General features: G+C 37.7%; 1 protein-coding gene across 3 annotated transcripts in view; it reads right to left on the reverse strand.

Moving 5' to 3' along the window:
* DENND4A (DENN domain containing 4A) overlaps positions 1–19,798 on the reverse strand; it is a 48,771-nt gene that overhangs the window by 10,602 nt on the left and 18,371 nt on the right. For all 3 annotated transcript variants that reach the window (XM_053987994.1, XM_053987995.1, XM_053987993.1), the window contains exons 8-22: positions 18,544–18,610; positions 15,446–15,504; positions 14,670–14,814; positions 13,952–14,127; positions 13,397–13,497; positions 11,617–11,835; positions 11,225–11,370; positions 8,032–8,165; positions 7,067–7,202; positions 6,316–6,522; positions 6,099–6,227; positions 5,686–5,830; positions 3,668–3,787; positions 2,072–2,212; positions 112–1,199 (exon numbers count right to left, since the gene is read on the reverse strand). In XM_053987994.1, coding sequence (XP_053843969.1) covers positions 112–1,199; positions 2,072–2,212; positions 3,668–3,787; positions 5,686–5,830; positions 6,099–6,227; positions 6,316–6,522; positions 7,067–7,202; positions 8,032–8,165; positions 11,225–11,370; positions 11,617–11,835; positions 13,397–13,497; positions 13,952–14,127; positions 14,670–14,814; positions 15,446–15,504; positions 18,544–18,610 — 3,013 coding nt within the window. The remainder of the gene's footprint in view (positions 1–111; positions 1,200–2,071; positions 2,213–3,667; positions 3,788–5,685; positions 5,831–6,098; positions 6,228–6,315; positions 6,523–7,066; positions 7,203–8,031; positions 8,166–11,224; positions 11,371–11,616; positions 11,836–13,396; positions 13,498–13,951; positions 14,128–14,669; positions 14,815–15,445; positions 15,505–18,543; positions 18,611–19,798) is intronic.

The following is a 19,798-nucleotide window of genomic DNA, read 5'->3' on the forward strand; positions in this document are numbered from 1 at the left end:
TACCCAGTCTACAATGACACATGTCATGCAAGGGATTCATCACATGTGTGCCAGTAATTAAACCTTTACAAAGTTTTTTCCTTAATTTATAGGTTCTTAATAAACATTCACCTTTGCAGATGCAGCATACATTGCAAATTTGGAGTACCACTTGCTTGCTTTCTCTGCAACCCCTTTTCCAGCAGAGAACATGCTGCTTTTCAGAACATCAAACTTGGGAGTCAGCAGCGTGTCCAAGTTGAACGATGGTGATGACACAAGCGTCAATGCACTGGTTGTGTCCTGCTCCTTGGCTGGGCTGTTTGGGGAATAGGCTGGGGAAGACCAAAGCCTGTCCCTTGGCCTTTCTTCATGTTTTGTGTGGTAGCTCTTGGATTTGGTAAGACTGGGTGGCCTTGGGGAGTTTGGGGGAAGGCTGGACCTCCTACAAGGCTGGATAATGGTTGGGCTCCTTTTATTCACATTTCTGTCATCGAAGGGTTTTTGCAGCTCAATGCTTGGGGCACGACTGGACAAAGGGCTGCTCATGTTGTTCATGTACATGACTATTTCTTCAGCTAAATCTCTTCTTGCAGATGGAGTAGAAACACTTCTGTCATCATCCTCCTCCTCCTCCTCTTTCTGCTGCTCTGTCTCAGCAACCAGCAGAGACAATGGATCAAATCCAGTTTCAACATCTGTTTTTTCAACTGGCTTTACTGGAAAGCTACTCTTTCTTTGCAGTTTTTTAGATTTTTCACTGGAAGTTTTCACTGCTGTAGGTGTTTCAGGTTCTCCATCCAGGTCTTCCAGATCAAAGATAACAGGAGACTCTGTTTTATCTGTAAAACTGCAATCAAAGGCTGCATCTTCATCACTGGATTCTTTCTCCAGGCTTTCCCTCTTAGACTCTAAAGAGGAAGATCTGATATTAAGAGTTTTTGGCCTTATGCTTTTCTGCAATGCACTAGAGAGAATTTTGGCATCAGCTCCCAGTTTTTCAACCATTTCTCCAGGGTTTGCTTCCTGGTTGATTCTGTTTATCATGAGTCCCACTAAGCCATCTCCACTCAGGTTCCGGTTCCTGCTTTCCCACGGCATCTCCCTTAAGTCAGCTTCCACTGCACTTTTATGTCTCTTTCTTAAGGATTTACTTTTTATAACTTCTGCTTCATTGGCGTCCTCAAAAGATGACGTAAACAGCAATCCTACAGAACTCTCTGAAAAACAAATGGAACAAGGTGCTTTATTTGTTGCTGTACAAGAAAACTGAATGAAGTACAGAAGAATGCAAATTTGTCTCATCTTTCCAACGTTTTACAACATACATGGAATTCACTGTGTTGTGCTAGAGGTTGAAATACTGAGCTGACTATGGAAAGGTAACTTTTAGGAAGGGACAGAAAATAAAACACTTAAAAGGGAGTAAAATCCTACAACCTACAGAGCATTTTGAGAGACATCATCAAGTCTCAGCTGTATTTACTTCCCTGTTTTGAGGACATTACCACAAGGTTCAAAACCTAAGACTTAGCACAGGTATTGAGGAAATTGCAAAAAAAAAGCATCACTTTCTAACTTAATGATTTAGAAACAGAGCCAACAAAAGGAATTATTGTCAGAGAAATCACCATTGTTTTGCCAGAGCATAAAGATGCAGGCTTTAAAGTATATTACAATATTTCAAGCATAGCTGACAGTATTATAATAACCAGAACTGACATTACTAAAGACTCATGAAAGTGTCTTTTTCATTTTACTGCACAGAAACCCCTTGTCCATCCTGAAGGAATTAATTACTTGCTGGAGAGTATAAGAAAAAACCCAAGATTTTGGTGTTTTGTAAGCAGATGTTAACTACAGCAAAAAACAGAACAAACAAGAAAAAAAGTCTGGAAGTGCAGAATATTGCCATGCATTCTCCTGACACAGCATATGCAGACTCCAGCCTAAACTCCCTCCCCCACTTTTCATCAGCCACTGCTACTACAGCAATAAAATACTGCAAGTTTAGTGGCCAACAGAACTTAGGAATGCTGCTCAGAACTCCTTAGTAACAAATTAGATCTCTGTGTATTTTCCCTGCACTCACCCCTGCTCCCCTCTGCCATGGTGTTGTCAATGGTGCCGTTGAGCCGCACGATGCTGGAAGTGGCTTTGTCATTGCTGGAGCTCTGGTAATTCAGTTTGGGCAGGCAGTCCCCACTCCCTTTTGTGCTCTCCACTTCAGACACTGCAGACACAAAAGGACAGAGTTTTGTAGAATCCAAGGAACACCCCTTAAATCTCAAGTCCCCATTACCTACTGGACACCTCACAGAGGATTAAGTGACACCTTGTTGCACCCCTGAGGCACAGGTTGATCTCTGCCTGGGCAGAGGTTTTCACTATGGAAATTTAACTCCCAGCATTACTTCTGGAATGTTCCAAAAGCTAGAAGTTCCATAAGCTTTGCTACACAGGTCCTAAAAATCATTCCAAATTATCTCATGGTTGTAAAGATTAAGACCACCCTTGCTCACTTGCATTGAAGAGGTGGAAGAGTATTTTTCTCCTGCCTTTGCAGGAGCTCAGCTTCACACAGATCTCATTTCCCCCAGGACTGAAGTAAATGTGAATATTTATTCAACTCGTTTAGGTATGAAACAAAAATTCCATTGCAGGTGACTACCCAAAATAAAGAATTACTCCTCTAAGGGATTTCAGACAACTTTAATATTATTAAGCTGTTTTCAAAAGTGCAAAATGTTTTAGCACATCATATTACTAAAGAAAGCTACATTTGTCTTAATTATGGCCAAAAAAAAAAAATTAGGGAGAATTCATTTTCTGTATCCACAAAAGCTTTATTAAGCCTAAATAACTTGTCTGTAATCTTACATATATGTTCTCATGATCATGTGTAAGACAACTTTTCAAGAAAATTGAAGAAAAAAATACTAGTGCTGGAAGGAAGATTGTGGTGAAAACACTAAAGCAACTTATCTAATTCCATATTTCCTCAGACTTTTATATCACTTGATAATGGGATAGTTAACCCAAATAGTAGGAGAAATCCCACTGAAAAATTTAAACAATTATATTATTAGGGAAACATTTACTAAGAAGGGTATTTTCCATGAATATACATGGGAATCTATAGTGCATACACAATTTTACTACACAATCTGATCTTCTATGTACTTGCAAGAAGTTGATGCTGCTCAACTGCAGTTGAAGGAAACAAGAGCAGCAGATGCAAAACCTGAAGAAATTGATACATCTCCCAAACTTTGAGAATTCCAAGGAGCTGGGTAATTTAGACCACTCAGACTTGCAAAATTTCAGCTGCTCTCCTACTACAGGATTTATAAAGAAACCAGACTGGTAGAAAATTCTTTTCTGTAGATTATGCCTATGAGGCAATTTCATTTTTTTTAAAGACAAAAACATTAGGCTATAATTATCATTAAGCCTTTATGCTCCCATTATCACTTATTTGAAACAGGAGAGAAAAAAGAACTGTAATTTTCCAAGTGAAACCATTAGACTTCCAGAAAATTACAGTTAGAGAAAGAACTTTAGGCAGTGGCATAAACTGGCATTATCACACACACTCATTGTGAGGAATCAGCTGTCCCACTTAGCTTTTGCTGGAATCCTTATTTATCCCCAGTGAACCAGATATCTGTATTCACAAGATACGTACAAGAACTGGAGTCACTCTCTCTCTTGTCCTCCTTTTGTTCTTGGATGTCTTGAAGACAAGTTTTCCCTTGCTTGGCTTCTTCTTTGAGTGATGTGTTATTGGCAGCGTCTGAAAGTCCTCCTATCAGTGCAGGGCAACATCAGAATAAAGACAATGATGGCATTTAATAGTGTGACATTGTTCAGGGGAATAAATTGAATACCAACAGTAATTCAAAGGCCTCTTATCAAGAACATTTCAATTAACAGTGAACATTTTACCACCAAATTAAAAAAAAAAGAGAAAAAGGATTGGCTTATTATAGTATAAACATTGAAGTGATGCTTTAGAGGATGAAATTAAAGGGGTAATGAGTAACATTTCTTTTTAAATACTCAACTAAAGCACTGTTTGACTTTAATTCTGTTGCCTGGTTTATTTGATCAAAAGGTCATGCCTTTTCAAGAACTCCAAGAGGCATCTAAACATGGTTTCATTTTAGTGTAAAATGTTTCTCAGAAACATTAATGTTAACAGAAATGTTAATGCATGTGATTCTCATGATTTTACTCTACAAAGTAAAAAGATTTAAATAATGCAGTGGCAAACATGAGTTTGTCTGCAAAAATAGATTAAAATGAAAATAACCAACATCACCCTAAAACCCCCTGCAAACATTCAAGCCACTTAACTGCTCATTCTCAAGCCAAAACACTGCCCAGGTGTAATTAATATGGTCTATCTTCAGGATCAAGAGGGTTCAACATAATTAAAAGTTTCTTTCCCTCTTTTCACTAAAGGGGCTGCACTGAATGGCTACAGACAGGGCAAAAATCTTGTTGCTATGGAAAAGATAAGAAAATATTCTGGAATTTATGGGAGAGAGTTTGGATTTCCTGAGGAGACAGCACACATTCCAGCTATGAGATTTCATGCAAAGTAATCTTGAAAAATCAGATGATGTCAAAAGCAAATGCTATTAATTATATAAGTGACAGTTATTTCATTAAGGATTATTTACATCTCCTTAGTTGCCATAGTCTGAGTTGCAACCAACATTGCTAAGCTCTTGCACAGTGCTTTGCATGGCTGGCTTTCAATAAAGTGGATTACCAGGAAGCTCAGCTCCATGAAGAACAGGTAGAAATAAAGCAAAATTGTTCAAGGCCATCTATAAGGTTAATGATAGAGCCAGAAATAGGACTGGAGTCTCTGGGGTCCATAGGAATAATCCAGCCATAAGGCCATCATATATGTTCTGTTTGTCAGGGCAAAGATTTATTTGTACACATTTGGAATCACAGAGCAGCCCTGGATGGAAGGACTTTGAAAGTTGAGTCAGATGACCCACATACATTTATAATATGCTGTAAAGGTCTTCCAAGGTCAGCCTGCCCTAAACTAAACTGCATTGCTGCTACTTTACAATGTACTATTGTGCTTTACTACCAGGAAGTTATAAATACGATGGAAAGTTGTACCTTTAAAAAAATATCAATTACAGGCACGGCCATATGACCATTTGATGTTCACATTACCTAAGTTTTCACTGGAAAGAAAAGGAAAGAACCCCCAAAATTTAGAGCCTCACATATTTTACTTACATGCTAGATAAAAATAAACATGATCACTGCAGGTGGTATGCAGAATCTGCAACCAGTACTGCAAACTCAAGGACTAGCTCTAGTTGCCTCTCAGCTAACATCAAAAAAAAAAAAAGGGGAAAATTAAAAAAGCAAGGCTGGACAAAAGTTTCTGCCAATTATATGACTAGTTATTGGATGAACTAGGGTAATTATAACAAATTTCAGTTTCATATTTTGTCTCTTATTTGTCTTGTAAATAGCTGATATAGAAAGTGTATAGCAGACTATTTCAGATTCAAAGGCAAAAAAAAGAGACTGCTTTTTAAAAACTATGCAGGAACTTTGGTTTTTTTCTCTAAAACAGTTTTACTGAACTCACAAAAGAAAGATTTTTGAAATATACTTTCTCATCAGCATGAAAATAAAAAAAACAGAAGGATGTGAATACTTTACCAGGAACAGATGTATGTGCAGTGCTTGCTGGTGGCTTTTTCAATGCTTTTTTAAACTGTGCTATTCCTAAGACAACATTTCGTATTTTCATCCAGAGGAAATAGCCACCTCGATTGCTTGAAGGCCAGGTGCTTTCCAAAACAGCCTATTTTGGAAATATCAAAATGAAATAGTAATTTCAGGAACAGTTAGGTGTGAAAACAGTAGCTTAAATTTCAGACTGAGTTACATTGGCAGTAATGCAGCAGATTTCTAAACCTATAAAACCAAAATCCACAAAATGATTCTGTCTTGTGTTTCTTCAACTTACAAGAAATGACAGAACCGCACCTGAACTGCTCTTTTATTTTCCTTCCTTTTATTTGCCTGGATAAAAATGCATTTTTGTCCCCCCCATGCTCTTTAAAACATACCTTGTTGTAGTAGCCATAGGTGATGGCATTGGGGTCGATGCCAGCCTTCTGCATTTCGAAGAGCACCCGGACTGCCAGCACGGGCTGCCCGTACTGCCCACAGAGCTGCATGAGGACCCTGTAGCACACCTGCAAACACACACCTGTGAGCCCTGGGCTCCCAGCACTGCTGGCCCTCAATCCCACGGGCTCCTTCTGGAGTTGGGGGTTGTTTTACCTCGTCAGGTGGATCTATTTTTTTGGTGTGCATTTTCTGGAGAACATCATAGGCAGTTCTCAGAGCCCTGACTTTGGAGTGGCAGACTTTCACATAGGCAGGGAGGCAGATGAACCAAAGGCCATAGCAGTGACGGAGCAAACACCTGGACCACATCTGGGGGATGGAGGAGTACTTCTTTGCAATTTTGTGGGCAGATTTAATTTCCTGGAAAGAAACACAGATTATTTGTGCGTGTTTATATCTACATCACACAAAGCTAAATGTTAAAAACTGAACATGTACCATTATATCTATGGAAACTGCAACAGTAATATTAACAATATGATAAAGTGGGAAGGAATATGAAAGCAGTGAGAGAGATTACAAAAACAGTCACTGTGCAATATTCCACTGCTGAAACCTTGCATTTCTTTAAATCTCTATTACTTGGAAAGTTAGAGCCCCTCAAATTCCTGGGCAGTGCAAAGCAGTCAAGATGTGGACGTGGAAGATTCATGGAGAACAGTGTGAAGAAAGGGGAAGGGACAGGGACAGCACAGCAAGCAACAACCTGTACAGCAGTCCTTGTAGGATATGGTGCAGGCAAGAAGCACACCCAAAGAACAATTAACACAGTGACCTTACAGTCACCAGATCAGTGAGGAACTGAAGAACCATCAGGCTGCAGCCACTGCCAGTCAGGCTTTACAGCCAAATTCAAGCTGTCCCCTTCCAAAGCACCTCACACTCCAAGAACACCAGCAAGTACCTGTTTAGTTCTTCTGAACATTGGTGATGGGCTGTTGGGGCTACTGGCTTTTGAGGACAGTTTGTTATTTGGTGCTCTGAGAAATCCTTCAGGTCGTTCAAACAATTCTAGCTTTAATACTGGAAATCCATTATAGCTGTAAGAGAAATGTGTCAATTTTGGTAAGTCAGCTCCAAAGCAAACATGTCACACAATAGCAAAGGAAATCAACTACACACTTGCACCAGAGGCTTCCCAGGAAATAAACACGAAAAGTAAACCTTTAACAACATCACTGACAGAGTGGTTCACTAATCCCTCAGCATGGGTTCATATGCCTGCACAAACAGTCTCAACCTGTTAAATTGATAAATGTATTTACTTTCATAGCATTTTCTTTAATTAATGTGTCAAATGCATTAGATTGATTCTAGTAAATAGAAGAAAATAATCTGTGTAGCTTAGTCCCCAGTGAGCATCATATGACTGAGGTTTATGAAAATCAATAGGAACAATATCAAACTATCTAAAACATTAAATCAGATTAGATATAAAAATATTTCTCAGAATTAATGAAGAAACCAACTAACTCATCTGACATAATTACTAAATTAGTGACACTAGTTTTCAGTGATTCTCTCTTTCCAAAGAGTATCTGCAGTTTATATCATTATCAGTAACAGCAGCAGGACAACAGACTGGGTCCACTAATTTCAACTTTAAGCATAAAAGGTGTCAACAGCCAGCACAATGTAATGTGATCATCACCAGCTTTATTAAGTATTATTGCTTCTGTGTGTAACACACACAAAATTAAGACTTCAAAAGAACTGGCACAACAGCCATTTCACACCCATCTTTTTTTGTACATCATAAGAGGACAGGAAAAATCTGTACTTCCTGACTCTCACAAGCAACTAGAAATTAAACTCTACAATGGCAGCTGTTAGGATTTTGTCTGGCATCCTGCTGTGTCCTTAGGCTACCTGTATTGTAGAGGGTGCTCTTCCCCATTTGGCAGATGAGGGATCTCAGGGGGTGTTATGAAAACTGTGTGCTCACTCTTGTAGGAGTCATCCAGCTCTATAAGTCGTGTTTCCCCAGTTTTGTCCATATCTACCTGGAGGAGGAAGTTAAAAGAAAAAGTAGTTACCAAGGGCATTGTATTTTCTGCTGTTAACAACTGCGTGATAAACAGGACAGAGTCTGCATTAGATTCAAAGAACAGCACTTTAAATGAAAGGACACCTTGCAAAGTTATAATGACAATAATAAGTGTTGCATTGGTTTTGTGAACTTCACCCCAACCCAATAATGAGTGTTTAATGGTATAATCTGAATTGCCTGTTTTCAGGTAAGTATTTTAAGGAGTATGTAGAGATTAATCCTTCTGAACACAACCATTTCTAGAACTATGTTTCCAACTGCAGCAGTAACTTGAAACTTATTTTTAAATATAAAAGAAAGATATTTTCCCCTCTTTTAACCACTGAAAACAATACCAAGCTTTATCAAATTGTCTGATGCATACAGAAGGTACTACTAGCACCATCCACAACTGCAATCACCTACACAGCACTTAATGTCTTGATAGTTTGCAGAGACTGTAGAAATACACATGCACTGCAAGAGAATGGAATATAAATGTGTGACTTTACTGAAGTTAAGGGAGACAGGCACAGCTTTGTTTTTCTAATTTAAATTACTTAAATGGTTTAAATGGCAACCAAATGACAGCCAAATGGTAGAATACTTCAAAGAAATGAATAAGCAACCTGTGGAACCCAAGAATGCATGTTTTTTATGCCTTAAGAATTTGGCAACAGAGTTAATGTATAAAAAGAAGCATATTCCACAGTTCTCTCCCTCCAGCGAGGTGCAAATATATCAAGTAGTTTCAGTAAAATTCTTGAATATTTAAAGTTTGATAAATATACAAAGAGGTGTCCTTAATTACACATTTTGCTGCATGAGACAGATGGAAAGCATTAGCAAATTGAACCAGCCAAGTAGCAAGAACATATGGCTCCTGAGAAGCAGCAGTAAACGAAACCTTACTTGCAATTTAAATACTTCTAAGGATGTAAAAATCCCACAGCTACAAGTTTTACCAGTGAAATATAATAAAGCCAGTAGCTTAAATGTGTGTTGAATTGAGGTAATTTTTGAATTCCTGGAAAAATGAAAACTTGTGAGACAATTACACTGTATCTTTCAGTTGACAAAATGGGTAATCAATTACAATCTGCTGCTGCTGTCTAGGACCAAATAACATAGAAAAGATTACTCTTCATCTTAAACTATCCTCACAAATTATTCAAGGCAGGCCTTAGTTGATATTTTATAGATAACTAATTTCACAGTACATAAAATTTGTCTCAAGCCAGTAGTCTGTAACTACCCAGAAGAAAGCACTGTATCACCTTTCAACTCATGACATCACTCTCATCCAAAATCTTGTCAGGTACTAATTCACCTAATAAAAGATTAAATTTAAATATTGGCTTTACTGGAACAATTCAATTTTGATATCTGGTCTTGGCTACAGCTCTAGTTGGAACAGCAGTCCTTGATATACTTCCATATTTTGACTCTGTATGTTAGTGGTAAGAACAGTATCAGAAATTAGGAGAAATCAGGGAGGAGAAGCAGGGAAGAGATGAGGCAAATATATCACTGTTCAAAGAAATCCTACATGGGAACCTGCTCCCTCAGTCAGTGAATATCCAGTTTCACAAGCAATGCTAAAGCCATAGCAAATCCTAAAATCATTGCAATGCCAGTGCCTCAATTTCCCCACTGTTATCCCTGGCACAGAAGCAGCTGTCCCATTAATAAACCTGAATAAAATCTTCACTGCCAGTAATGGAAGTTAGAGAAGTGTACGTGCATTCTGGAAAATTTGCTCTCACCGAACTGTCATGAGCATTTTTATAGTGGAAAGAAGCTGGCCAGGGCATCAAGTAGCAAAATACCTGGCACTAGGACAGACAAGTCTCTGTTTCAGCTGTACAAATGGCTACTTAACCTTTTCTAAAGGTGAAAGCTCCAACAGCTCCACAGATTATGTGCAGTCTCACAGTGACATCAGCAACCTAAGCATGACTTTTTTGAAAGAGATGTCTGAGCTCCCAGACAAGATAACTTTAGTTTAGGGCATTAACTTCAGCACCCTCATAAACTCTTCTATAAAATGAAATGCATCAGATAGAATTTGACACTGACACAGTCATTGCACTCTGAATAAACATCCTTTTTAACATCAGCCAGAGAACTAAACTGCAGCACAGAGGAAACCAAGTGCTGCTCAGCAGTTCAGCCACTGGAGACTCTTTCTGTCAAGAAGAGCTCCAGTTTCATGCACAAATTGGCACTTAGCAAAGCAAGCACTACATGTTGAAGGGTTTCTAACAGAGTTATGGGATTGATTCAACATTACAGAAATGTTTGTAATTATTTCCATTTACAAGCCACGAATACCTGCAAGTCATGTTATAGAACTGGGAAGCTGAGTTTTGAAAACTGTTGCTACTAAAATATTGAGACTAGCAAAAGCTATAAAAAGCATTAAATATCATTATACCATGCCTTTATAGCTCTCTCAAACTTCACTGTTTTCAGACTTCTTTTCAAAACAGCTCCTTTTAGCTCTTTTGCACTTCCATGGAAAAAAACAGTCATAAACAGGAACTGTAAATAGCAGTTATCAGTCTTCAGCATTGATTCCCATGGAACAATCAGCAGGTGACCTACTTTCCAGGAAATCCCAAACAACTGCACCCTGCTTAAACAGCAGTGTCCCAGAACAGAGTGGTACAGGTAGCCAGTAAGATGACAATGATGTCTGGAACTCCTTATAATATCCATAGAAATAGGCTTGTAATATTCTGGGTTTCAGTTCAGTCCTCCTTCTTGCACTTCTTACATCAGACCAGTATTTCAAAAGTTTACATACCAGGGAAAATTAGCATCTCTAATTTGTTCTCATGATATATTTACATTCAAGAATTTGAAGCAAAAATTCAATGAAGCCCAACAAAAAAAGGAAAACTGAAGGCTACAGTGATGAGAAAATAGGACAATAAAAGCAAAAACAAACTTGCATTTCAAATACATGCTGGTAGATAAGGTAGACAACAGCAGAAGCTAAACACTGTATGCACACCAAGACTTGCTTACTTTATCCACACAGTCATCAAAGAAGGCAAGGCTGGCATCCTTGTCACTGACAAAAGAACATTCCTCAATGAAGCGAATGAACATCTGGGTTTTGGTCATCAGGGTGTAGAACTTCTGATGGGAACGGTCTCTGCTCTTCAGGAACCCTGCAAAGTGCAGTCAGCAGCACAGTCAGAATGCCCACAAGGGAAAAGCCCTCACCAGAACTCAGTGCTGCTTCTACTTATATGCAAAAAGCTTCCTGCAATCTCTGCCACTACTGTGCACTTTTGTCTAAACTTATATTTCCCCCATCATTTACAACACTAACATGCAAGTATTTTTATTCTTTAGATAAAAGAGAATAAAAAATAATAAATCAATACACACAAAACAAGTTTGTAACTTTTTACCTTGTAGTTCAAAGAGAGAACTTGCATCTGTGGCTGTTTCAGAGGGTGCCTCCGTTATTGGCCTGAGATAAGACCTGTAACCTTTTAGGATTGAAGCCATGAAACAGAGAAATGCTTCCTGGATCTCCAAATCTAACAGATGCAATTTCTTCCCAGAATTAAAATCATAATCATTCATTGCCAATTCCATTAATGCATCTTCTCTTGGTCGCTGTTGCACTGTGAACAAAACAACAAAATAGAGTTTTACTTTTTTCCCCCCCTCAATATTGACCAAAAATATTCTCTTTAACTTACTAGATTCAGTGATTACTGAACTCCATTACATTTGAAATAGGTTAAAATATACCCAAATTCACTCAGGACATGAGACAGTGGATTTAGCTTGACCTCATGTATCTGTGGAAAACTCCAAAAGCAGGATGCACTGGCCTGGTCAGCACAGGAGTTACTACAGTAACAGAGAACCAGCATGGACAGAGCCTTAAAAAGCCTTCAAAGAAAGCTGTTTGTAAAACCAGGTGAAAATTTAGACAGGAGCTGATTAAAGAAGCATATTTTCAGGACAAACACATGGATGGTTTTGTTTTTTTTTTGATTGTGCCTTTCATTTCAAAAAGCACATTAAATACTGACATACACAGAAAATCACCACTTAGAGGCAAAGTGGAGCCATTAAAACACAACACTGCAGAATGCTGCTACAGACAAAATGTGGCTCTAGCAAAACCTGTATTCTTTAATTAAGTAGGTGTACCAACATTTTAAAGCCATCAGAACTCTAGCTGAGACTTGACTGCTACACACAGTTTGGTAACACTCTAATAATGTCTCAGGAAAGTGAAAGGATGGTTTAGTCACTGTCTTTCCACATCATGTAATTACAGCCAACCTTACCTCGATATCATTTTTAAGCAACCTACTCTATAGTAAGATTTAAGTTCTATTTTTACATACAGAACATAAGGTTTAGATTTTTTCTTAAAAAGCCCTTCCAGAAAAATGTATAAAAACTCTGAAGCATCAGATAATTTTCATCACCCATCAGCTATACACTTCTTTGTGCAGTACATCCCAATAAACTTCTGTTTCTGTATGTTCTAATCAGGACACAAATTCTTGTGACCTCAATAGCCAGGAATGTAAACAGCCTTTAAAAAATGTGCTTTGTTTTCAAGAATTTCACTAAAACCACCCCATCCATTTTTCTCACATCAAGGTTCAATATATCTTGCTCTGCAATATTTGAGGATTCTACCAACAACTAATTTTTACTTAGAGATGTCCAGTAATTGTGCCTTACATTTAAACCCCTAATGATTAAAAACCACTTATTATTGCCATCTTAAATTTTTAGGTGAAGTACTATTAGCTCGACTGTCAAAGTTATTCCAATTTCAATTGCCAAGACATCAGCAAAATTTGAGGATGCAAAAAAAAAAAAACAAAAAACAAAAGGTCTTTATTAGATCTTGGCCTACACTTTGCTTTCCTATTCCTTTCTCATAGAAACACTGTTCCTTTTTTTTGTATGAGGATAACATTAATAGGAAGAGATATCTATTTAAGTACTGCTTTCATATATATGTGAAGTCTCCTCTGTCCCAGAAGTTCCCACATAGTTTCTAATCTCTGGATTTAGAGCCAAGATTTTCCCATTCTGTAAAAATAAATGTTTAATGGAACTGATAACTTTGGAACATGTTTAATTAGCTACATTTATCTGTTTTTGTGGCACACTGTGCCCAGTGTAAAGTTTACTATGTACTTTCCCACTCACATTCTGCCAGTTGCTGATATAAAGTATTCAAAGTGTTCATCAGATTTTTACAAGGTTTCTTTGGTAAGATCTTCCATGCAATAGCTTTCTTGTCTCCAGTTCTAGAAAGGAAAAAAAAAAAAAAAGCATTCACTGGAATGTGTTCAGACACCAGAGAAGGAGGTTTCACTCCATTAAAACTGGACTGAGGACTGCAAACCAACTAGCAAAATCAAATTTGATTTACTGTGTGGAGATTTGATCAGAGCCATCCAACCAATGCCCCATATTTCAGGGTGATGATTACGCTGCCACACTCTTCAGCACTGAAATCAATCCAGTTACAACTCACCAGAGATGGATTAATGGTATTAAGCACCTGTTACTGCACCAGCAACCACCACTCATGCCATGTTCTGAGCTCTAATTACTTAAACTAGCATGGACAGAAGGAAAGGAAATTGAAAGAAAAACTAAAATACCCCTGCAAGTTTTGCCAAAAAGCTGGTTTTTGCTTTTGAAAACAGGAAGCAGAAAAAAATTAACAGAAAAGAAAAACTGTTGATGAAAACTTACTGAGAAATTGTGTTGGTATCCAGGTCAACACAGCTGACATCAGGTGGGGGGTCATAGAGATCAAAGTATCTGGAATCAATTCCCACTATGAACGGGCACGGGGCACTCAGCACATCTGCCAGTGCCAGGGGACACAGAGGAATATATGGGCAAGGCCAGTGGAAGGGAAATATCATCTTTGATGAAACATGCAGAGACAAAACCACAGGTTAAACATGTGCAATACAGCCTATGCAGGAATAAACCATATTTCACTAACTTCAAAATTATTTAACATGGCAGATTGCTATTACTGAGATTCTAGATGTAGATTATTAATTAAAAACTGCACTAATTTCTTTAAAATTCAATTTGTAGGAAAAAACTCTTCAGAATCACAGATTGCACACAGCAGAGGCAGCAAACAATGCTTAGTGATGACAGGCAGGGAAAATCATGCATTTAAAATTCCATAGGAATAGACACAATGCTAGTTGGGAAAAATCAGTAATTCTTATTTAATGCACTGTGATGATCAAACACTTATTTACACAAAGAATCAACAATTTATCTTCTATCTTCATAGGATATCATTACAACAGTAATTTTTCTCTAATGATCTTTATTTTAATTCTTATTTTTAAGTAACATTTAACAGCACTAATACCAAATCTAGATTTTAGCTCAGAAGCATTCTCTCTGTCCTTTTACAGGTGTATGACTAAAAGCTGGTACTTACAGAGACCAATGCCTCTGTCACACTCGTGAGGACAGAAGGTCGCAATGAGTGGATGAGGATTTTATGTTCTGTCACAGCAAATACCAACAGAGTTACTGCATTTTCAGGTCCTAAATTCTGAAGTAGTGTAGAAAACTTGCCACCACTGTTAAAGGACAAACACACCGGTGAGTTAAAAGGGACAGTAAAAAAAAGAAATGTTTGATAATAAAATAAACGGGAATCTGCAAATCTTTCTTTTAGAGAAGATTACTTGGTACAACATTTGGCACACTTCACTGTCCAGTGAGGAATGGTTATTTCCCAAGAATAACTATGATTCCTTGAGACTTGACTCAGTCTAGACTATTTTCAGGACACAGGCATGACAATTTTTCTTTCTGAGAAGCAATTTACAGGAGACAACATCTGTTTCTTTAATCAGTCTCCTGCACTGAGACATGGAAGTCAAGACAGTAATAGAACTCCTTCAACTCTCATCCAAAACTGAACTATCTTGGGAGCCCAGGGATGACCTCCTAGAAAGGGGATCTTAATAAGATATATATTCTTCCTCAAGAACCACTAAAGTGATTTTAAACCCCCCCAAATACATTAATAATTGTGTATCCTTGTCAGGGTGCAGGTCTAATCACATGAATAAACTTCAGATCCACCAGCTTCCAAAGGCACCAGACAAGGTGAGTTAATTTACACAACTGCAACTCAAAATAGCAAATCTTTTCCATAACACAAATCAGAATACATCTCACAATTAACAAGATACTGCTACTTGCCTTAGTGGGAGTGGTGATGACACAGGCTGGCTAAGAATCAAGTTATCATGTGGAGATAGCTGAGAAAAGATTTTAAAACACATTATTTTTATTCTGAACTTTGGAAATACTTACCAGAAATTACACAACAAAGAACACTTAAAAATAATTGAAATTAAGCTGAATCTTGTATACCCCAGTTGTGTATCACTCTAAGAAGTGCTGTGCAATGATATGCATCAGGATCTTTTAGTAAAAACTGGGCAAAGCATGATCTTCCTTTCTTGGCCAGAACTGAATACATTGCATATTCATAAAGAAGACTTTAAACTAGCTAATACTGCAAAAATTTGAATATATTAACTGCTGAAAAATGAAGCCTTCTGTACTTTAAGGGCTGTGAGTACCCATATTTCATACACAGTTTTCAGGAGCTGGGGGGGAATTCTTTCTGGATTTAGGGGTAAAGAGAGGGATAAAAATTCATAAAGGGGAGAGATAGCAGGTCATAACATAAAGCTATATGTTCTTCTGAAGACGTATGAGAATTAGGCTCTTGGCTGGTAGAAACTGCTCAGCTCTGATAGAATCTTTAAAATGTGCATTAGCTAAAGATGCAGGAAGATCCTACTAAATCACGTTTCTTTCTTATGGTGACATGGCATCAAGCAAATCATTCACATATTCAGCACGAATAGGAAGACTCAGGTAAGTACACGAATAGCAAGAGACAATCAGTTTATCAAAGCCCAGCTGATGTTTTCAGCCATGGTAAATCCAGGGTAACAAGATACCAGCTGGCTTAATCCTCTTGCATTTTCTGTTGTTTAAAAGCAGTAATAACTTAGCCACAGCAGTTTGTACAACTGAGCTGCAAGTTCAGACTGTTTTTAGAAACATTTCAGGTTTGAGTGTGTTTCACCTTAGACTCACTGCAGGTGACCAGGTAATAGAAGCTAGAAGACAAGACTGATGACTTGGAAGCACAAAGTCACCTAATGCTGTGCCTGGAGAGCCACCAAATACAGGGAATTAAGAAGAGTCTGCAATGCTGTTTCCCTGCACATCTCACATCCCACTTCCCTGACAAATGTGGATGGCCACATCACAGGCTGGATTTGTCAAGTAAGTCACCTTGGGAGCACCAGCACCATTAGCTTGTTCAGAGGAAGAATTCAGAGGACTCATTTTTCCAGCCTGAGGCAAACCTTCATAAACCACCCTCTGAAAGAAAGCATCAGCCTGACATCCTCTGACTTCTGTGCTTTAGCAAAAGCACATGAACACAATTAAGCATCTATTCAAGGGGCACATCTCCCTCAGGGCAGAAGGGGCACTTATTACCCCCCTTCCCCAGAGGGAGGAACATTACTCCACATGCTCTTGAAGTCTGCAGCTTGTGATACATTAGCACAGCAACCTCTGTGCAATGAGGGGAAGCAGGACACAGTCCAGCAGATCTCAGGTCAGAAGGAAAGATCCTAGGTCAGAAGGAACCCATCAACACTGGCAGCTGGAAGCTGGCAAATGGGAACATTCCATAGTGTTTTACTAATGGCTATCATTTCTTTGAGATTTAGAAGTTTAATTGCTTAGCAAAAGACTACCACATTTTCCATTAACAGGCCTCAGAGAGAAATGGAATCCTGAAAGTTTGCCATTTCCCACACTAATTTTGAGGAAAAGTCTAAGGTACAATCACCTGTGATTTTATTCACTGCAGTTTCAAACACAACTTAAGTCCCTGGAAGCTGCTGGAAGGAAGAATTTATTCACAGATTTCAATTGCCACTGCCTACTGTAAAAGCAGTGTTTTCTCCATCTGTACTATCAGCTCCTAAAGCTGTACTAAATTAATGCACATAACATTTTGAAAATAAGGTATAACTGACATAATTTTCACAACACTTATATCTAGATCTTCAGACTTCATTCCAGGATATAAACCCATATATACTTTGACAAAATTCCCTAAAACCTCAGACAAAAAAAGTTAAAAGCTTTTCTCTAAACTCAATCATAATCTCTGTAAATAGGTGTTTAGCGTTTCCTAGCACAAATATTTTACTGAATATGAATTAAAAAAAAAACCAACAAACCTAAAACAAGAAGTGGGTTTTGAGTTGAACTTTAAAATCATAAGAAAAGGGACAGAAGTGGAAGTTTCAGCATAACTGTTCTCTAATCCCTTTTCAGTAGCAGCAATAAATATCACTCCTTTAGAATACACTAAAGAGGATCTTCAATATTCAGTACATGCCATAAAGACATAACCCAGGATTGTATTTGCTCTGAAAGACTTCACTACCATATGGGCTACACAATTAAGGCTCAGAACTGCACAGGGCTTTCCATATTTTATGTTATACAAGTAATAACAGAATAGCATCACTTTGTAACTATTTAATCAAAACCACAATTGGTAGAATACTTTGACTGCAACAGAGCTCTCTTTTCTCTGCAATAAAAATTTTAACACCTCTCTAACTATTTCGCATCTTCGGGAGGAAATAAAAAGATTTAATAACACTTCAGAAGTCCTCGAGACCAGGGTTTTTTCTCTCCTACCAACAGTGACAGGGCTGAAATTTCAAAGAGCAGGTAGCAATTCCTGTAATTATTTCACTCCCACACAGCCCTGCAGGGAGGATAGAGCAAGGGCCAGGTTTGATAAAGGGGCTGTTACTGGGTGTGGCTCTTGCAGCTCTCACTGAGAGCACAAAGCCCTTTGGGAAGAGGGGCAATCATGGATGTACATTTCACATCTGGTTTTAGTTTTATTTATTTTACACTCAGCCTTCATACAGTAGCAAGAAGAAAACAGGTCTAAAGCTATTGCAAAAGTCAGACCAGATGCTGGCTTGGAGCAGTTTTTCATTAATTTCCATATACTCTGAAAAAAAAAGTTCTAAGCTCACTAAACAGCTTCTTGTAATAACTCACTGAAGTCATTAACTGAACTGGAAACTGAAGTTTTACAGATTTTTCACATTATGTGTATGAATTTAGGAAAAAGAAATCCTGAACGAGAATAATCTGGGCACAAAAACTACATTTTTCATTTATTAACCTGCTTTATCTTTACCTTAGACACGGTTATTAAAGAAAATTACACTTACCTGAACTAGAATTCTTGGCCTCTGAGGGGATGGAAAAGGTACTTTATGCATGAAATGGGAAATGTGTCTACAGGAAAAAAAAAATACTGATTTAGTAGAAATTAAGCTTAAACTGCTTCACCTCAAGACAAAATTTTTGACAGTAAGAGAAATTATTATATAAAAATGGCACATACTTAGAAAACAGAGAAAAAATCCCAGCACCTAAACCCTATTGGGATATTCTGACCTTGAAAACCTATTTTTCTACTGATCACAAGAATATGGGATGGCAGATTCTCTTTCAGAATACAAACTCTGTTTGTGAGATTGACAAAATACAAGGAGTTTTTTTTTTTTTTTCATTTGTAAAGTAAAAATATTGATATTTGAACATCACAGTCCCATTTTAAAATCTTGCTTCTGACAGAGTTTGAAATAGCATTAAACCTCAGAGACTAGAACTGGTTACTTGCAGAAAAATATTCATGGCTGAATATCAAGGAGAATCATTAAGCTCATCCATTTTCTTCAGTTCTAAATACAAAATGTTATATAAAATTGCTGATGAAAAAGCTTTAAAGCTTTTTCACATACTACAAATACAGAAAAATGTTTTTAGAATATGACAAAGTCCTCAGTTTCATGAATTAAACTTACACAAGTGTAATTCTACACAATAGACAGTTTCACATTAAAAGAAGCTACATGGGATAAAAACCCATGAGAAACAGGTATTCCACCCTAAATTTCACCTTACAGCACATACTTTAGCAGGATTTCTACAGATGTCACCAGTATTATGACACAGACCACTACATACGGAAGAAACTCAGACAAACCCAGAAACAAGCACTGATTTGGGTTTTATTTTATTATCAGTGTATGAAGATGCTGGCCCAAGCCTGGAACATGTCACACAACAAGGGAAAGCAGCTCTTTGCAGCAGCTGAGCTGACTGACAGTGCTCAGCCACAGACAAACCATCATCATTAAAACAGCCAAAGGAAGTAGGCTGGATACTTCATTAAAATCCTGTATTTAAATTATCCACAGTAAACTGACCAGTTTAAAAATCAGAGAAATTAGAATAAATCCATAAAATCCAAATTGATAAAGCACTTCTCTTATCTACTTATTTTATTAATTCCCAAAAGTTAAAACACCAAACCCCTGAACTTAAAAACAAACAAACAAACAAAAAAAAATATATATACATATATATATAATTGGAAGTTTACACTATCAGAATTTTCAAACAAGTTCAGTGATGGGA

Source organism: Vidua macroura, chromosome 12 (genome assembly GCF_024509145.1).
Source record: "Vidua macroura isolate BioBank_ID:100142 chromosome 12, ASM2450914v1, whole genome shotgun sequence".
In the NCBI taxonomy this organism is placed as follows: Eukaryota; Metazoa; Chordata; class Aves; order Passeriformes; family Viduidae; genus Vidua; species Vidua macroura.